The sequence below is a fragment of the Nematolebias whitei genome, chromosome 3 (genome assembly GCF_014905685.2).
Source record: "Nematolebias whitei isolate Nwh7 chromosome 3, NemWhi1, whole genome shotgun sequence".
NCBI classification, from domain to species: Eukaryota; Metazoa; Chordata; class Actinopteri; order Cyprinodontiformes; family Rivulidae; genus Nematolebias; species Nematolebias whitei.
Genome location: NC_056500.1, coordinates 42,778,891 through 42,799,780, shown reverse-complemented (window position 1 = coordinate 42,799,780; position 20,890 = coordinate 42,778,891). Strand labels below are relative to the sequence as shown.

General features: G+C 40.3%; 1 protein-coding gene across 1 annotated transcript in view; it reads right to left on the bottom strand.

Moving 5' to 3' along the window:
- Window positions 1-20,890, bottom strand: part of LOC119407525 (adhesion G protein-coupled receptor L3) — a 128,235-nt gene that overhangs the window by 53,359 nt on the left and 53,986 nt on the right. Inside the window, exons 4-5 of the mRNA XM_037674349.1 lie at window positions 11,641-11,655; window positions 9,828-10,616 (exon numbers count right to left, since the gene is read on the bottom strand). Of these exons, the coding sequence (XP_037530277.1) occupies window positions 9,828-10,616; window positions 11,641-11,655 (804 nt within the window). The remainder of the gene's footprint in view (window positions 1-9,827; window positions 10,617-11,640; window positions 11,656-20,890) is intronic.

Genomic DNA, 20,890 nt, shown 5'->3' with positions numbered 1-20,890 from the left:
AAAAAAGTATTTAAGAGAAAATGAAGTCGAACTACCGACTCCTAATATTAAAAATTAACTTGAATAAATGCACTAAAATCAACAAAAACAAACAAACAAAAACTTTAAATCAGGGCTATTCAACTAAATTTCTCAGGAGGGCACAGTTACTGAAAGCCAAGAGCTGAGGGGCTGGACATCCAGCAGTTATTGTCATTAAGTAAGGTTCTTTTATGGTGTAAAATCTAGTTTTATTAAAAAATAAACCCATTGGTGGGCCGATCCGAGCTCTCCCGTGGGCCTGATTTGGCCCTGGGCCACCAGTTGAATAGCCCTGCTCTAAATCATAACCCAGTCCGTCTGGATTTCTGAATATCATTATTGTAAAGCTCTTCTGTTTTGTTTATGTGCTGATTCATTAGATCAGAAGAAAACTGATACAACAAATAAAAATAATATTTGTTTAGCTAACCATTAGCCTAGCCTGATCAGAAACCTTAGCCTTTAGCGTCATACTTAGCGCTCTATGAGTGATGTCAAGTCTGATAAGGTACTAATTACTGATTTTAATGCAACATCACTTCAAAAGTGACCAGATTATCCCTTTAAGACGCAGTTTGATGGAGTTACAAGACAAACCTGCGATGCTGCACAGAAAACAATGGAGGTAACGCTATTAGCATCAGGTCTTCTCTTTTATTCCCTGGGTCTTTGAATTGTAAAATATTCAAAGGCACAGACAGAAATAAACAGAGCTATCCAAATAAAACATATTATTCTTGCTGCTGTTATTAACTTGGTTTCCATATGTCAAAGCAAATAATGCAATATATATATATATATATATATATATATATTCCTCGCAGTTCCAAAGTGCTGTTTCCACACTGCAGAATACACAACATTAAATAGAGCAGCGCCCTCAAGGGCAAAGAGACAACACAAGGAGAAAGCAAAAGAAAGTACATGGAAGACGTTATCATGTGAGAATTTTCACCAATAGGAGGAAAAAAAAATAAAATGCAGAGAACAGAAAAAAACATAGAGAGAGAGAAAGAGAGCAAAAAAAGCTGGGAAATAGTGTGTGTATGATGGTACATTCACCATTTTATCCTGGTTCGCCCCACCCATCAAGAAGATGCAGATAGCATGAATAATTTTGTGACTTTGTTGGGAAAAACTTTTTAAAGTGTGGCAAGACAGACTGGAGGTGATAAATTATTCAGCTGTTTCATCGGAGCCATGGTGCTTGCATAGGGCAGGCCTCTATAATATGCATGTAAGAAGACATGATGAAACAACTCCATAAACAGCAGAGAATAAGTGAGCACTCGGGGACCGCTGGTGGAAGAAAAGGTTGTGATGTGGAGACAAGCAACTTTGACTCTGACTTTACATCCACGCATCAGACCTCCATAATATATACATCTGAGGACACTTGATGAAACGGTCCTGTGTGATGTGGGAGGAAAACGCCGAGCACAGAACTAGGGCAGATCAGGCGCGAGATAAGAATGACGGAGAGAAAAGCAGGAAAACACAGCGTTAAAGAGAAAGATGGATGAGAAGGAAAGAGGAAGTTTTAGGATTCCTGAGGGGAAGGGGGGGGGGGGTGAGCGGGGATTTGACAGAAAAAAGAATAAAACACAAACGGACAAGAAACACAATAGAAGCAGAGAGGCGGTTTGCTTTCTCGTAATATACCGAGGGAGAAAAAAATCCACTTTTCAAAAGATCATTTCCTGCTGCATCAATAGAGCGACACAATACATGAGTAAACATAAGTGTTATGTGTTCGCCAATAAACACATGAAGAAACCTGCGATATATGTCTTCCAAATCTTTACGATGTTTAATTTCTTAATGCCATTCAACATTGTCTGAGAGGAAGGATGGTTCAGTAGTTGCGGGTCAGGTCTATTCTTTGGCAGATTTTAAGAGCTGCAAGCACTTCTTATAAAACTTGTTCATTTAGAGAAAACAAATAAAAACCCCAGCCGTGTTTAAAGCTGTCCTGTTATAAGAACAAAAACAAGCGGAACGCTGATGTCCCCCTTGGCTGAGGGATTTGAACCGTGAATGTTTGTAGTTTTCTAAACGAGTGTTTTTCAGAACTGGGGTTCAACAGGTATGAAGTTTTCAAGTGGACGAGTTACACTGTGTACAAGAAGAAAATTATTTTTTCATTTTTTTTATGTCTGGTGCAGCATTGAGATCATGGCAAAAGGAGGTAATAACTTATTCCACTAGCAGGTGCAATGGTGGAGCCAGGGCGTGGCCAATGGTGGCCTTGACAGTCATAGATTAATCTTTGAACCACCCCAATCATTTAAGGAAACTATACTTTTAATCAACAGAAAAACTAGAAAGCATAGTTTCCTCTAATGATTGGGGTGGCTCTTGGGGTGGACAAAGATTAATCTATGATGACCAAGGCCACCACTGGCCACCCCCTGGCTCCATTTATATACATGCATTTGTAAGTAGGGTGACTATTGATGGCTCACTTGGTAGATCTGTTGCCTCCCAGTAAGAAGGTAACTGGAATCAAATCCCAGGCGGGGGTCTTTCTGGGTGGAGTTTTCATGTTCTCTCTGTGCATGTGTGTGTTTTCTCCAGGTACTCCAGTTTCCTCCCACAGACCAAAAACCTGCATGTTAGACTGATTGGTAACTCTAAATTGTTTCTAGGTGTGAGTGAGAGAATGGTTGTTTGTCTCTGTGTCCCTGTGATGGACTGGAGACCTGTCCAGGGTGTCCCCCATCTCTCGCACAGAGACTGCTGGACATGGGCACCAATGATTCCCACAACCATGAAACAGAAGAAGCAGGTAAATATAATAGATGGATGGATGGATGGATGGATGGATGGATGTTCAGTACCGAATTTTCTATTTTGTTATTTAAAATGTAGCAATAGTGTCTTGTGTCTTATTTAGTTTTTCTTTGATTCTTGTCTTTTGTTTTATCCATGTTTCAGCTTCCAGTGGTTCTCCTCTCACTTCTGCTCCTGCAACCCCCTCCCCCCTCCCTCCAATCTCACGTCTTCCTCGTTGTCTCTCCCCAGATGTTGTCATTTCTCCCTCATTAGTTTCCCTTTAAAGCTTGTGCTGCTTGTCTCATTTGTTGTCCATGCATTGTGCATACATTCATGTTGATTTTCGTTTTCCTGCACGTATTCTAGTGTTTTTAACCAAAGTTTTTATTTATTTACTTTTTCACCACTTCAGCCTTTTGTTAATAAAATAGATTTCTTTTTATTTTATTTTATTTTTTTTACCTTTCAGTCTTCAAATTTGGGTTCTGCATTTTGGATTTACCTTTTCTGCCAAACATGATAACCTGTTTGAGTTCACCCTGTTTGTTAGCAAAATATTGCATAAACTTGAAAGATTTTAATGAAACTTCCAGGAAGTAATCATTAGATGTATTTTCAAACAGTTTAACTTTTAGAATCTGTCAAATTAAATATGGCCACCAGAGCTAGCACGTTAGCAAAACAAATTTGCTAGAAATAAAACACTTTTACAGATAGGGACCTAAAGTTTTGTGTGATGGTAGCTGAGAGATTCAAAACACATACAGCAGCATGGTAGCACTGTGGTTAGCATTTTTGCCTCACAGCAAGAAGGTCCTTGGTTCAATTCCCAGTTTGAACCTGAAGTCTTTCTGTGTGCAGTTTACATGTTCTCCTCATGTTTGAGTGGGTTTTCTCTGGATGCTCTGATTTCCTCCCACAGTCAGGCTGCCTTCAGGTCCAGGCCTCCATTGCAAAATAAATCTGTGATTTCAATGGGATTTCCCTGGTTCAATGAAGTTAATAAACAGGCGTGACAACTCGCAATATCACGAGATTGAGCATAACGTTATTTTAATGGTTTGAATAAATGAGCAAGAAGCCTGCGATCTTTCCAGGCTGGATGATCTCAGATTAAAAGTTGGGTGATGTGCCTTTCATTTTTCAAGTAAACACTGCAAACTACGCAGTGATGAGTAGAAACAAAGACTGGCTCAAGAAGAAACAACCAAAGACAAAAACTTTGAACGACCTTCAGAACATCTGGAGATCTGTTGATCAAAACCACTTTAAAAGATTACAACGAAAATGGGCTATTTTGGAAGCAAAGCATAAAAAAACCATTGGTGATTTAAAACATACGCAGGACTATTTATTCTAGTTTTTAATACTTTAGTACATCTTTAAGTGACAGGCATCGCAAATAAGTACAAGTGGCTATCCACAGCTGCAGCAGGGAGCAGGCTGTCGGTGTTTCTGCAGCAGCTGGAGGGAAAAGTTCTGTCTGCAGACGACTCTCAGCTGACACTGCTCTGTCACTGATACCGTGCACGTGTTTCAAGTGGAAGTTCATCGACGGGGTAGGCTGTCAGGAAGTGTGACGGCAGCCGGACTGTGACTGTGAACAGGATGGAGAACAACACCACAAAGGGTGGCGTCATCATGGAGTTTATGCTGAGCGGGAGTTTATGCTTAATTAATTTTTGAGAAAATGCACCACCAGGACAGCGCTGTGTCCCGAATCAAACACACCCACACAGTGATGGTACCAGCTGGTCTAAATGAAGACATCCGCCCACCTTTATTCAAGAGGAGCGTTTTATTTAATGTCCCTGCTTTCTCCTGTTGTGACAACTCATATATATATATATATATATATATATATATATATATATATATATTATTTATTTATTTATTTTTCCAACTCTGTGTAGCTGAGCTCCTGCCACTTAAAATCCGTGACGTCATCTGTGTACCTGATCTGTGCAACCTCATTTTATTGTTGATTCCTTACCGTACTAAGCTGGTCATATTGGATTTTATTTGTGTGTCACTTTAGTATCAGACAGTAATCTTTTTTGAACATAGGTCGTAACATGCTACACCATCTGTAACTATAAGGTGCAATCATGACACACTATAAAAATCTAAGCTTCCAGTCATATTGTTATAAATCTTGCAGGGTTTCAGTGGTTTTAGTGGCAAAAAAAAAAAAAGTTATTTGGCTAAACTGTCATGAATTGTCATCAGTTCTCTAAATGTTTTGACTCTGGGCAGACTGTGCACTTTGAGGCTAAGTGCAGAAATTAAACTCTGAAGGCAGAAACATAATTGTTCATGCTATTTTTGTGTCCATGTAGGCAGCAGATTGTGCGTGCATGCACTCGTGTTCATAGTTCAGCTGCTCCGCAGTGGTCCACTCAGGGGTCTGCAGTTTTTACTTCAGCCACAGGTGGCGACGATGGGCTGAGTTGGTAACTGTTTATTCACAAAATAAGATGAAAGAGTTTGAGTGATTCCCCACCAGGAAATCTGACGCAGATTTTGTGTCCGTTTGGTTTTTGAATCTTACATTATTCTCATGACAGAGGGAAGTCTTCTTATCCAGTATTCAATCAAAACAATTTTCTTATATTGTTTGTGCTTTGACCAAAGACATATTAACAGACCAAGTGTCCCCGTCTTTTACATCTTAAAACTTGTACTGTATTCAGCCAATAGGGAAGATGGTCCCACTCTGGCTTTAACTTTGGTGTTCCGATCAGAGGTTTACATATTTTTTGTAGTTTTTAGGTTTGACCTGCTGCCTCTTTGCCTATTGCCTATTTGACTTTAAGTTTAATAAACAGATACACTCTGTTCTACAACCAAACTTGTTCCACTTAAGTCAGATAGCTAAACTTAAGTCCAGGTCGACCAGATCTGACCTTGATAATTTAGTCCATGCATTTGTTACAACCCGACTTGATAACTGTAACACGCTTTATGTTGGGGTCAGTCAGGTCTCACTTTCACGTCTCCAGCTCGTCCAAAATGCTGCAGCTCGGATCTGAACAGGAACTCATAGGTTTGAGCATGTTTCACCAGTTTTGTCCTCCCTTCACTGGCTCACTGTGCATGTCAGAATTTATTTTTAAAATTCTCCTATTGACCTTTAACTGCATTCATGGCCTTGCACCCTTACACCTCTCTGACCTACTTCAACCTTATGTTCCTTCTCCGGCGCTGAGCTCATCAGACCAGTGGCTTTTGGTTGTACCAAAAACCAGGTTGAAGCTCAAAGGAGATCAGGCTTTTTCAGGCACGGCCTTAAACTCTGGAACGATCTCAACATTAGACAGGTCAAGTCACTTCCTGTTTTTAAATCTCTCCTGAAAACACACCTGCACTTACTGACATTTAACACAGTGTGATTTGATGTATACTTAATTGTTTCTCATTGTTGTTGTGTTGTTATTTATGATGCTTTAAACTACATCTTATTCTTTTTTCTTTAATTACTGTCTTGATCTTTTTGTGAAGCACTTTGGTAACAGCTGCTGTTTTAAATGTGCTTTATAAATAAATGTGTCTTTGACTTATTGTATTTTGGGTGCCATATTTTGGAAGTGACACTGTTTGTCCACTGAGGGTTCTGGTGGACGTTAGCAGCCAGATAAAGATGACACAATACCAGGGGAAGTAGAAGGCATGCACAGCCATGTTAAGACCTTTAAAATGAGCGTATTGCTGTCTATTGCAGGTAAGACACTCCTTACTTATAAACACATCAGCAAACCTCTTCTAAAAGTTGAAAATCCTTTTCCTGTGCATGTTTAGCTGGTTATCATGCTGGTCACTTTGTTCACCCAATATATATTTTATTGATTCAGCTGTATCAGACAAGTTTCTGTGCAACCCATCACAAGATAAACACGTGCAGAAAGCAAAATAAGTTTACTTACTTTTTAGAAATTTTAATAACACGCTGCTTTTATATCAAGACCACAAGAAGCTGTTTATTCAGCAAACTGGACCAGTTTCCAACAAGACGGATGGGAAATGTTCAATCTTCTGAAGGCATCACATTTATTTGCCGAGGACATAAATAAAAATGTGAATCCAGGCTATTAAATGGTTTATTATATGATATTTGCTGCAATTCTTTCCCATTAATAGAACCATAATAAAGAAGAGGATGAATGAGGTAATTTGGAAATGACATTGTTACTTAGTTTGTTCATCTCAGATTTCATTGTTTACAGCAGTTTGAGAGCTGCCTGCAATGAATGTGACAGGCAGTTGCAAATAAAACAGCGAGCAGGAGTCAAGCAGGGTCTTAGCAGTAAGTGGCAAGACAGCTTGTGAAATTTATTCCTGGACAATTAAAAACCTCACCATTCCTTTTTTTGATATGACTCTTCCATTTATATTACAAAAGAAAAAAAAAAGAGTATGTCTGTGTTAGCCCTAAAACTCCACCATTAATTGGACTCTATTATTTTCAACCACAGATTTGATATTTGTTTAAAGCAAAAAGCTGTTTTGCCAGTTTTGTTTTCTTCTTTTCATACCTGGCCTGCAAAATGTAGGTCTGCCAAAGTATCTGGGCTCCTTTTCTGGTGTGCTAAAACCTAACAATCCCAGAGGCTCGGAGTGAACTCTTTTAAACCATCTGCCTTTGTTATCCAGTTGGGTAGGCACAACTAAGTAATTGGTGCTCTCTGTGTTGTTGCCCAATTACTCTCCGTCCTCGGTGGCTCAACCACGTCCATGCCTTAGACCACGGCCCATTTCCTGTCTTATTTCATATCTTAAGAAGTCCACATGAAGCAAAACAAAACAGTGAGTGCATTAAGCGGCATTGGTAATGACTGGAAACCCCTGCGAATGGCCACTTTCTTTGGACTGTCTCTTGAAAAGACTATAAAAAGGAGAAAAAACTGAATAAACCCACCAAAACATGGCAGGTTTGCCAACAAGGTTACAGTAAGTTTAATGCCTTTGAAGCTACAGTAAACAATTGGCTTTCTTCAGGAGGCATGGAGGGCAAAAAATACTGTCAACGTGCAACAAGAGAAACCTTTGAGGAATCGATCAGTCACTTTATTTACCAAAGAATGAGAAAATCATGAAGTTAAGGTAGTTAATTTATTCCTTGTTCCCAGTGAGTGAGACGGTGGAGCGTGGAGGAGCGTAAAAAGAGCAATGTAACATCGATTGTATGTATTTATCTCGTACTGGTCAGCAGTCTGGCTTGTTGCTATGCACTGGAGGTCATTCACCACGCTGAATCCCCATTGATCTCCTCTTTAGAGCCCTCTGAGACACCCAGAGCTCCATAATGAGAGTGATCCCACCTTCATAATAAATAAACACTCATGAATGAAACTCAACCTCCTACTGTAAATACATTAGCTCATGTGAAAGTCCATCAATATGCATGTGTAAACACAAGCATAAGCACATTTTTCCATCATGGACATCCCTCAGAAACACACACACACACACATGCTGGTCGGTAGAAACCAAGTTTATCACTGTCTCTTTCTATAATTTCTTGTACTGCGCCTCCTAACTGCATGTAAGAGCATGCGTTAATTCAGACATCATTTAATAAGACGTGCAGCCAGACTGCCTTGACCACTCCATAGAAAGGTGCTGAAAGGCAATTAGGTTGGGCAAATAGCCCTGCAGGCTCTCGAGGCCTAAGCCCTTCCATCCAGAGGCAAGACAGAGGGAGGAGGGTGAAGTAACGTTTCACACCAAAGTCAGAGTGAGTCTGGATTAGACAGCATTCCTAGCTCTTTCAGATGGACACAACAGAGCTTGTGGAAAACGCATTATTCTTTAATTTAAATGAGTCATCCTGCAAAATGGATTCACAACTGCTCCTCCCTGCTGTTAAAACGGGTTGGGACTTTTTTTTATAAGTTCTGATTGCATAGGATCTCCTCAGTCTAAGAGATTAGATGTGTTTTGTTTTTTTTCACCCCTAAACTAACTACCTACCCCAGTAATTATGCAATGAGATTTGACTTCCATCTGTTCGATTTTTGACGCTGAATAAACACAAAGACAGATTACACGAATGGTGCTCAGATGAATGACTGGCAGCTGTGGCTTGAAAATCTGTCATGAAAGCACTGATACTTAACCAAACCGACAGGAGGAGCTGAAATGTGTTTAAAACGTTTGCAGTTGCGTCCATCTATAGGCGCAAGTGAGACTCATTAAAAACTTTGAATTTGTAAGCTAATTTTTACAAATGATTCCAGAGTTTGAAAAAGAAGCTCAGTCAGTCCAGATGTTTGTGTTTTGCTGTAGCCTGATGAGACGATGCAGAACCTCAGCGGAGTTCAATGCAATCAGTGATGACCTTTGACATTACAATGTGCCAAAAGTAAAGAAACAATGCCTGTCAAACTCAAACTGGAGCATTGTTAGACAGCCATCATCCACAGATGTGTCACTTCCTCCCACATCAACACATTCCTGGCTACATTCAATAAAAAATGCAGCTGTGGAAACTAAAGAGAAAGCTGGGAAATGGTGCTCTATGGAGCAAAAGCGTTTGAGGCTCAGCATCGCTATTTGAGATATACTTTAAAGGTAGAGATCCAAGTAGTCTTTAAGATCTCGCTTATTTCTATAAATAGAAACACCGCTGATAGCTACACTTCCAGTAACACTTACTGTATGCATCGAGGAGCAGCGGTAAAGTACAATGGAGTTAATTTTGATTTTTTTTTTTTTTGCTGTATTTTTTGCGATTTGAAAATTTGCACTGATCACAAACAGTGGAAGAACCGCCATGATACAAGAATGTGACAACACAGATGGAGCATTCTTTTTCTACTTTCTCCAAGTCATTTTACAGAATTAAATCCTGAAGGAAGATTAGTGCCTATAAGCATTCCATATGCCATAATTAAAAAAGCACATCAGTGGAAAAAAAAAAAAAAAAAAAAGAAGAAGCTCAATCAAGCCACACATTTTTTTGGGAAAAGTTCTCCATTTGACTCAAGAAATATGAAATTAAAAAAGTGACGGAGTTATTGGCTTGGACTTACCATTGTTGCCAAAGTCCAGCGAGTACTTGACCACATGGTAATTATTCCACACATACAGCAGGTTGTCTCTAGGGTTGTAATCCACTGCAGCTATATACTGGTAGGAGTTGGGAAACGGTATGTTCACCGTCATTTCCTTGCCCTTGTCGGTGTTGTACATGTAGTCAATCTTGTTCCCCGTCCCTTCGTTGTCATCATCTTCATATACAGTTTTGACGACATACAAGACCCCGCAGATCATGAAAGCGTTGGAAGCAGAGCGTTTGTCATAGCTGGTATCCCAGGAGCCTTCGATGCGTAAGGTGTAAGGGTTGAGCTGGCTCACTACAATGCGCCCGTTGTTCTGCTCTGTTGCATAGATCACCCACAATCCATTCTCATCCACAGCAAGGTCGATGTCTGACTTGCCCCCCCAGCGGTATGGCGAAGTGTCATGGTAGTTGGCATTGGCAATAATCGCCTCACCGCTTTTGATGCGTGTGCGCAGGTCAAACTTGACGATGTTGCGGGTACGCTCTTTGTTGAAGAACAGCGCACCGTCATAGACAACAAAACCTGTCCCGTCCACTCGGTGTGGCAGCTTGTATGTGGTTGTGGGACGGCCTGCGATGAAGTCCTCTTTTGACGAATACTCTGTAAGTGTGTCTGTGCGGTATGGCGTCCAGGGCATGTAGTAAATCTTGTCTGAAGCTTGCAGTGGGTCTTTGCACCACGCACCCGACTGGTGGTCAGACTCAAAGAGATGCTCACTTTGGTATACTCCCCGTAGGATGCCAGGACACAAAAATACTGAGGAACAAGTAAAAAACAGTTTGGATTATTTACCAATTAGATATAAAATGCCCACTATTTTTTTTTACCTATCCTTAGTAACCAGAAAATGATGATGACATGATATGGTTAGTGCATTAAAATTTGGAAAACTTGCTATTTTTATACAAAGCAACATCGTGCCATCCATTCAACTGATAACACCCCACTCACAAGAGATAAAGAGAAAATGGCACATTTTGTTCCACTTCCACCCTTTCTCTCTATTCCCATTTCACTCCCTGCTCAGTTTCTCATTAGTCTCACAACTCTTTCTTCCTTTCACTCCTTTTCTATTTCTGTCAGTAACCACCAACTGCAGAAGTGAGTACATCTTTTATCACCCACTATTTTCCTTTTTTTTTTTTAACAAGTTGTAACAATAATTATTTCTCCACTCCGCGCTCTGTATTCCCATCTTGGAATATTGAGGTCATGTTTTACGACGGATGTGGGAGATGGAGCAAATTTTGGGAAGCCACTGTAACCAATCATGGAACGGCTTTGTGATTTAACTGGAATGCCATTGCGTCCACACGGCAGATATAGAAAAGCCAGCTGTGCTTTGTGGTTTTCCCATTCTTCTCAATGGTGCATTTCCAAATTCCACACAAGAAGCCGGAGAATATTGATTGAATATTCTTTGGCGTTTCAAACTACTGGCAATGCTTCAGTATCACAGAGAAGCATTTAAAATATTAAATGTCATTGTAATTCTCTGTTCAGCAGCTCATTATAGAAATGTACTCGACCCATGGAGAGTTTGTTAAGTGACATTCCACACAATACCCTGGAATAATACGGCCCTAGAGTGTGTCTAATGAGAACTAGTGTTCCTAAATTGCCTCTATATGCAAGCTGTCTTAATATAGCAGAAGCAATTTTAAAAGGACAGGACACATTTACACAAGATACAAAACATTTTAGGGGCCTGGCAAAAAAACTTGTGACTTAATCCTAGATTTTGAGTATTTGTGTCTGAATGTGTGTTCCAGTGACTTACCTTTTTGTTCTACTTCTGCACGTGCCATAGGCAAAAGATGAAGGGGATTAAAGAAGAGAACAAGAGAGAGAAGGAGACAAGAGACAAAAATAGATTAATGATGCAATAATAAGGAAATCATGATAATACAATCTTGGATCTCCATAATCGTCCTCATATTTCATTCTAACCTTGTGAGTGTGCCAGGATGCTCTCCATGTGTGATTGGTAATAACATTACATAAGTGTCTGAGGAGACTCCACTGCAACGGGAAAGCTATCTGACAGCCTTGCATCTTACACATGTTGCACACACACACACACACACACACATATGAAAGGGAACAGAGACGCACATGTCGGACAGACACAAAAAGTGGGAGCGAGATGTCAAACAAACAACACAATGCGCACAAGCACACACGTAGTCACAGTGCCCCTGGTGGTCTCATCCCTTGTGAAGAACGACATGCAGCAAAACAATATGACCAGGGATAATGAGCTCATTCAATGTCTGCTAATAGCAACAGAGCAATGAAAACGACAAAATAGATGTGATTACTGGGATTGCTTTTCAGTGAACCAGTCCGAACTGTTAAATTAACATGCTTTCTGGGGCACAATAGGTGAGCTCATGTTTTGTGTACATCATGTATTTATATATTTATATTATTTTTTGTGACTGTGTATGAGCGTGCAAAAATCTGTATCAGGACATGGGAGCCAGTTAGCTTCAACCCTAACTCCAATTCCCTGTCTATTACACACAAAGCCCAGTCCGTTAAGCTACTCAAGACTTTGTAGTGAAATGTGCACACTTGCGAGAAATCTCTTAAACATATGAATTTCATTCCACCTCGGTCCCTCGGGGACTGAGTGGAATGTGAACATGGCAGAAACCTAATCCTGCAGGCAGTGCCCTTGTGTCTTTCAAGACTGTTATAGACCTGCTGCATGGAAGTAGTCCCCTGAGATGCCAGAGGAAAGGAGGAGAGAGAGGAGCGTCCTCCGAGGAAAAACATTCTGCAGAACTTCTGGATGGCACATGGTTATATATAGCACATGTGCGCTACATGCATAAATTCTTCAACACATTCAAGTTTGAACTCATCACCAGCAAACACAACACATGGTGGGAAAAAGAAAACGCACGAAAGCACGCACCACCCAACACACACACACAGAGACACACACGAACAACCATTAAATCCTTGGCTCATGAAAAATGCATGGTAACTGGTGCGGCTTAGCACAACTCCCGATAAATAAGCAATCTCTAGAAGAAGATCGTGTTGAATTCCAAACCGAAAACAAGTGTGTTCATTTGTGTGTATGTGTGTGTTCTTGTGTGGGACATCGAGTTAAGCTTTAAAATGATTCAACACACAAAAGCAACTCCCTTGTGTGGAAACTGGAAAGGAAGGCAGATAGTCTGTCTACGCAATGGTGCTATGTGTGTGAATGAACGACAGACAACAGGGAACTAAACACAAATACACACATTCATACACACAGTGCAACATTTTGCTTTAGAGGACATAGATTGATGACACAAAAACAATAAGGCCTTCAAATTACCTGCAGCTCTTATACAACCTCCCAGAGACAGAGCAGAAACATGTAGAGTTCAAGGTTGTCGGCAACTAATAGATTTCAAATGAAAGCGTGGCGGACAACAAGTATACCAAATGGCACAGAAAATGTCAAACAAATGCCATTCAATTTGTGCCTCTGCTCAGCGTTTCACTAGATTAATGGATGTCTCTACCGCTAAGCTTATTGCAGGATTTTTTTTTTGTTTTCAGGTGTCTCTTTTTTAATCTCCAGGACAAGCGTAAGAAATCAGATTTTTCCCTCAGATCCCAGACATTCATTTTAAGAAGCGAAGGATTCCGCAGGGCAAGAATGTGCCGATAAGATGTATGTCGAAAAGTCAAGGTCTTGTCAGAGGCATGCATACGAGATGATGCAAAAGATGAGAAGTGTTCTCTACCATGCCTAATTTAACTACTAAGCATAGCTAAAAGAAAAAGAAAAGAAAATATGGGCTATGACAGCTTGCGAGAAAAACGTCCTTATTTCCGAGGGGAACATCAACAAGGAAGCATCGTCTGTCAGTGTCTCCCTTTTCTCAACATTATTCAGAGCTGAATTCAGCAGAGGAAGTGGTGCGTTTTTATGTATCCACTATCTTTGACAGATCATTTGCACAATCACTTACTGTACCTATGCAGTGACAGAAAAACTGTGCTCATTTATTCTCAGCAAGGCTTTGAATGAATATTAGAAAACACTGTTCGAATAATAAGGAAGCATCACTTGTCTGGTTTCACATTTATTTAAAAATCATCTAATTAGTCATTAACATGAGCAGTAATATTTTTTCATTCCTGTGAGTAGTGCTTCATTTGTACCTTGGATTCTTTCTCTGTTCTTTGTTTCTCTTGTACACATACAGAAGCAGTGTTAACCTAAACTGTGCTGCACTGTAAAGGTAATTAGCACTTTTATTGAAAACGTATGGTTTATTAAGGAGGTGGTCATCTAGGAGGAAGAGACACCGTGTGCTCAAGTGTGTGTGTATATCGTTTGTACGTGTGAAGCGCAGCCATGCTTGCGTGCACATCTCTGCAGACAACGAGTGGCGACAGCAGCCTCACTGCGATTATCACTGATCTACAATCAGTTCAGATCCCGAGCCCAAGGTCGTTTCTGGACACAGGCGTTTTCTGCTTTCTCTCTCTCCTTGTCCTCATATCCTCACCTGCCATCCTGGTTCATTATTTCACTCCATGCTTCGCTCCTTGTTCAGTCTCTCCATTAACTCCTCTGTATTTCCAACACTTCCACCCCTCCCCAAGCCAAACCCTGTCCACCTCTCACACAGCTCTTATTTTTTTTATCAGTTAATTCATTCATTCCGTTCTTCGTCTGCTGGTCTCGTCTAACCCATTTCCCTCTATCTCTGTTTCAGCTGTCGCACCGCCGTCTCTCCTTCTGTCTCCTTGGTTCCTTTCCCATCTTCCCCTTTCTCCTTGATTTCTCTGGAAAACGCACACACAACGCCTGCATACATGCCCACACAAACACATCAGACTTGCGTGTGCACTCACACTGATGGCACACACAAGAAAAAAAATTCAGGCGCTGAGTGACTTGTTTCCAAGACAACACACACACAGCTCCTCTGGTGTCATCATGATGAAGTTATTCCAAGGGTCCAACCTGACAGAAGTCCTTAATTGGACAGACAAGAAAGTGATTTTATCTTTTAATTAGCTTTCCTACTGAGCCAACTTCTATTGTTTTAAATAGACTGCATGGGTATTGCATAACATATCACTGGCTTTTTCTGATTAATAATTGCTAATTGCTTCATAACAGCAACCAAGAGGGAGCCATGTTAGGCTGAATGAAGATGAGGAAACCGATAGACGTGGCTCGTGTGTCTGTTTTGAAAGTTCGAACATGAATGAAATTATACAGATCTCATCATTTTTCTGTGGCGCTGGACAATGTTACTTAGATTAAATGTATCCATGTATAACAGTTGCCTTGGTGAAGCACTTTGTGCAGCAGTGCACTAATGGATGTATGGATATTTATAGTATGCCTGCAGTGCTATGAGAGAGTATACACAGGTGGCTAATTACTGCAAAACCTAGCTGGCTAGTTTGGCACACGATCACCACACACTCGCACCACACCGAGCCAGAGAGGGAGAGAAAGAGACAGCACTTGATTGTAGCTTTGGAAAACAGCCAAAAGCATACAGCGCAACGAGGAGAGATGAGAAGCGGCTCAGGTATTGCAAGCCAAAAAAATTTAGCAGGGAATAAAGAAGGGGTTCTTGGGGGAGATTGAGGTGCAAATTTTCCCAGAAAAATGAACTGTACATAATTGAATTACCTGTTTTACAACCCACTATGAGGATTGTTTACAGTATCTGTGGAGTGGGAACTGTACCAGTTGTAGCTGAATGGCAGTTCTCAGGGAAAAAGTGCATCTGTAGTGTGAAGTCGTGTCTCTCCGGAGCACAGCTCATGTTCTTTCCATGCACTCGGTTTGTGATTAGCAACGCCTGCCCTCAGAGACGACTGCACAGAGGTCAGGTGTTTACGCTTAACAAACAGCGCCACCCGTGTGCTTAATGTCTGGGGAGACGTACGAGTTATGGATGTCCCTTGACATTTCACACGTTTGATTGTGCTAAATCCAAACTCGCCTTTGAACATAATAATGATTTATTAAAGTTGGAGCTTGTTTTAGAAAGGCAACAGTTTGATTGCACATTTAAGTCAGAAAACAAGCCGTCTTTGTCGAATCCTCTTGATCTATGGCAACATTTTGGGCAATTTTTTTTCAGCACTAATGCCTTACAAAACTTATCTCTCACATCAGCGCTGTTGACGGCATTGATTTGCTGTGCAAAGCACGCTGTGTGATCGTTGACGGCTGATTCTCCAGACTGAACGTCAGCGTGTTCCGAGATTTGGACATTATTACACCTTTCAAAGACAAATTGATTTCATAAATATTTGACAAATGCCTCCATGAAGAGTTGTTCCGTGTAAAGGTTGAGGTATTCTCAAAAAAATATGGAAAAAAAAGTCTAAAATGTGGAGCCAATGACACCCGATGCCTCCTTATTTTATCTTTAAACTAAATGTTTTTCTTTGTAAACAATTCATGTGGGTAAACACTCACAGAAGCGAGGTATTGTATCATGGAGCTACCTGATCCAGCCTGAGCACTTCAGACAGAATGATGAAGATGCTAATGTACTGTCAAAGTCCTCTCTCCTTCACTGTCTTCTTCTATTGTGTTCCTTCATCTTCCTGACAAAGCTCCCTCCTTCTGTGAGCTGAGCTCTAATGACTTTGTATCAGATGCCGTCTATTTTTGCAGAGAGAAGTTACCCTAGCTGACCCGCTGTTTATCAGCTTAGCATGCAACTCATCTCCCATTGATCTTCAGACGCTTTTCGTTGCAGCAGCGATTCCAGAAGCGTTGCTGTATGTTCATGAAAAAGCTAAAGACAGGAAGGAAAGTCCTGAATGAGTGAAAGGCTGACAGCCTTTTCTTGATGCCTCAAGTGCACGAGTATTGGTGTGTGCACGCGTGCTTGGTGAGGCATTAGGCAGGTATCAGGTTGTGTTTCCATCTGCTCCAGAGAGGGCTCTGATAGTCCTATTATTTAATCTGCCGGTCATTCTAGACGCCAGGCAAGAGGCGTTTAGCTCAACATAATTGAATGCTTCAGTGTGGGAGATCACCTTGGCCGTCTGTATGGACTGTGGTGCCAAGGATGGAGATGGCTTATGTAAGATGAAGACTTGCAAAGTGTCTACAACTTATACAAAAAATTGAGGAAACTTTTTTTTTTTTTCACTAAAGCATGACATTTTTTTCCTGGTTTAAACCAGAAATAATAAAAAAAGTAAATAGAAGATTAAAAGATTTTTTTCATGGTGGCTCAATTGGTAGAGCTGTTGCCACTCAGTGAAAAGGTCGCCGGATCGAATCTCAGCCCAAGACCATTCTGAGTTGACAACAAAGTCCATGCTCAATCATCCAGGTATAAAATCCAACATTTTTCAGTCAGGTCATCTGGACAGTTTCTTTTTTTGTGCCCAAAACGTTTCGCCTTTGATCTGGAAGGCTTCATCAGTCAAGGACACACACAACAAAACTGATTCTTCCCCCAATAGCTTACTCCAAAGTGGAACAAACCAGTTCTGCTTGTGATAAGATGGTCTCATTCTGGGTTGAGTTTGCATGTTCTCTCGGTGTAGGCGTGGGTTTTCTCCGGGTACTCCGGTTTCCTCCCACAGACCAAAAACATGCATGTTAGGCTGATTGGTAACTCTAAATTGTCTCTAGGTGTGAGTGAGAGAGTGAATGGTTGTTTGTCTCGTTTGTCTCTATGTGTCCCTGTGATGGACTGGAGACCTGTCCAGGGTGTCCCCCACCTCTCGCACAGTGACTGCTGGACATGGGAACAGTGACTCCCGTGACCCGAAAAGGAGGAAGCGGGTAAAGATGGATGGATGGATGGATGGATGGATGGATGGATGGATGGTTTAAACCATTAAAAAAGTCAAAATTTACTGATTCAATGTATTATTTCCTTGAAACACATGAAACAAATAAAAATAATTTGTCCCTTTTAAGGGTAGCAGTTAACAACTTTGACCATAACGAACAAGTTTTAGCTGAATATATAAAGACCTGATGCAATATCTACAATGTTTTTACTCGAAGTGCACTATAAAAACTACTTGTTGAATTACCATTACAAATTAAAAAATACAAAAATCTATGCTTTTAATTTTTGACGAGGACGTGGCCATGTTGGTTTAATGTGATAGATAATCATCTTTCAGGGAAGATTTAAATCGTTTTATAAATTTGTGTCTGATTTGTTTTAATTGCCAGGATCAAAAACAATTATTCAGCTTTGTCTAAATGTTTATCTTTTAATTTGCATTTCACATTTTTATTAAATTCTTGTAATATAAACATTTCAGTGAAACAAAGATGGAGCTGGTTGTATATGAACACAAACTTTTTTCAGTTACTTGTGCCAGACTTGGTGAATGGATAGAACAAATTTTAGACGAAACTTGTGTTATTAAACTTGTCAGACGATATTTGTTTATTCTACAGTCATTTCTGGCTAAAACCCAACAGTTTCAATGAAATGGAATCAATTCTGAAAGACAACATTTGGAGTGAGTTGCAAATAAGTAAACATATTTTTAACAATGAAATGTCTTTTATTAAAAACAGTAAATGTAAAATATTTTACTCAGCATAGTTATTTTTGTTTTGATTAGAAGACAATGTGAAATCCCAGCTTTGCATGTGTCCCTGCCTTTATTGACTTTTCGTACTTTGACAATAACCAAAGATAATGCAAAAACAAATACACCTCAGCTGTTATCGGAGTGAAACTATTTGCACATAAAGTTTTCTCAGTAACTGATCAATGCTCATCTGTGTGCATCGTTACCAGTAATCAAGCTTACATCTGTAAGTTGGAAGGTGGCAGTGGAATAAGTAATTGGATCATTGTTAAAGATTGTTAAAGTTTTCCTTCCAGCAAGAGTTTGTTCGTTTCCCCTCATAGTTTTGTCTTGGATACTGCAGTTGTGTCAGAGTGCTGTGGCTCTGTGGTTGCTTTGATTTGTTTTTGTCTTGTAGGTTTTACATTTATGGGTCTGTTTGGGGTTTTGTTCAGATCATTCATTTGTTTTCTTCCTTTGTGTGCTCAGTTTATAGTTTTAGCTTCCCAGATTTGTTGCTCTTACTTTGCTTTCTACTTCCCAGGTCTTCGATTGCTAATTATCACACCTGCTCTACATCAGTAATTATTTCTTAGCACATGTACATATACAGCTGTGCTCAAAAGTTTATATACCCTGGCGGAATAAGTGATTTTTTTGGGGCAACTTTTCATAGAATATGAATGAAATATCTCAGGGGCCGAGATGGGGTAGATGGGGCAGCCAGCCTGGGACCATAAGACACAGGCTCAATCCCCAGTCATCTCCACAAGTCGTGGTGTCTCTGAGCAAGATCCCCAATCGCAACCCCCCCCCCCCCCCGGGCACCCACATAGCTGCCACCGCCCCATCTGGGTGTATCCAAGGTGCGATGGGTTAAATGCAGAGGACTAACTTTTACCAGTGTATGGGAACATATGATGAAAACACATAGCACTTTATTTATTATTAAAACACAAACAAGTCCCTTTTACTCATGGTTAGTGGTTGGGTGAAGCCATTTATTATCAAACAAATGTGTTTACCTTTATGACATCATAATGACAACAGAAACTACCCAAATGACCCTGATCAAATATTTACATACCCTAGTTTTTAACATTGTGCATTGCCTCCTTTAGCATCAACGACAGCTTCAAGTCTTTTGTGACAGTTACAGATGAGACACGATATTTTCTCTCATGGTAAAGCTGCCCGTTCTTCTTGGCAAAATGTCTCCAGCTCCTGTAAATTCCTGGGCTGTCTTCCATGAACTGCATGTTTGAGATCTCCCCAACGTGGCTCAATGATATTGAAGTCGGGAGACTGAGATGGCCATTCCAGAACTTTCACTGTTTTCTGCTGTAGTCGTTGACTCGTTCACTTGTTGTCTCGTTGTCTCATTGACTTGGCCTTAGGTTTTGTCTTGTTGGAATGTCCCAGTGCATCCCATGCACAGCTTCCAGGATGATGAAGGAAATTTTTCCTCCTGTATTTTCTGATAACATGCTGCATTCACCTGGCCATTCATTCTGGCCAAGTTCCCTCTTCCTGTGTAGCTCACACATCCCTAACACATGAGAGATCCACCTCCGTGTTCCCCAGCCTGGATGGTGTACTTTTCATCATTCTTCTTGACTCCTCTCCAAATGTAATGTTTATGGTTGTGGCCAAAAAGTTCAATTTTGGCCTCATCGCTTCCACTAAATTAGTTCCAGAAGTTTTTACTTGTCTCTGTGCTGTTTGGCATTCTGTAAGTGGGCTGCTTTGTGGCAATGACATAGGAATGACTTTCTTCTGGTGACTCTATCATGCAGCCCATTTCTCTTCAAGTGCCTCCTTTTGTACATCTTGCTGTGTATCATTTTGTTGCGTGTATTTTTCAACAAGTTTGACAATTTTAAATGGTTTTAAATGGCTTTTAATGAAGCATTCTCAATTTTTAATTTTTTTTATTTACTGTTATGGGGCACTCCCATTCAGCAACCTACACTCATCAAATAGATCCCAACATGTCACCAGTGATTCGAACAGCCAGCACCTATAGTCTCATTTGAGGCATCAGATTTTCTGCCCTGTGGACACAGTCGGCTGGTTTCAGCACATTGATATGACCACTAACACCTGAGCTGATGTGAGCTCAAACGTAGGAATAGCTGCAGCAAAACATTCTGTGTTGTGGAGGTATTCTGTTTAAATCCCTTTGGAGCAGAAAGAGAGGACCAGAACAGAAAACTGAGGAGGATATATAAAAAGCGGGACATTTTTGGCAACATGGTGGGACTTTTAACTAGTTCTTTGGTGGGTTTGTGTGTGTGAGGCAGTGATGGATTATTGATTAAAGCATTTCTGGAATAATTAGTAGACTTGCGTTCAATAACTGGTTGAAATATTTATGAAATTAAAACTTTTTTATAGAATATATATATATATATATATATATATATATATATATATATATATATATATATATATATATATATATATATATATATATATAGATG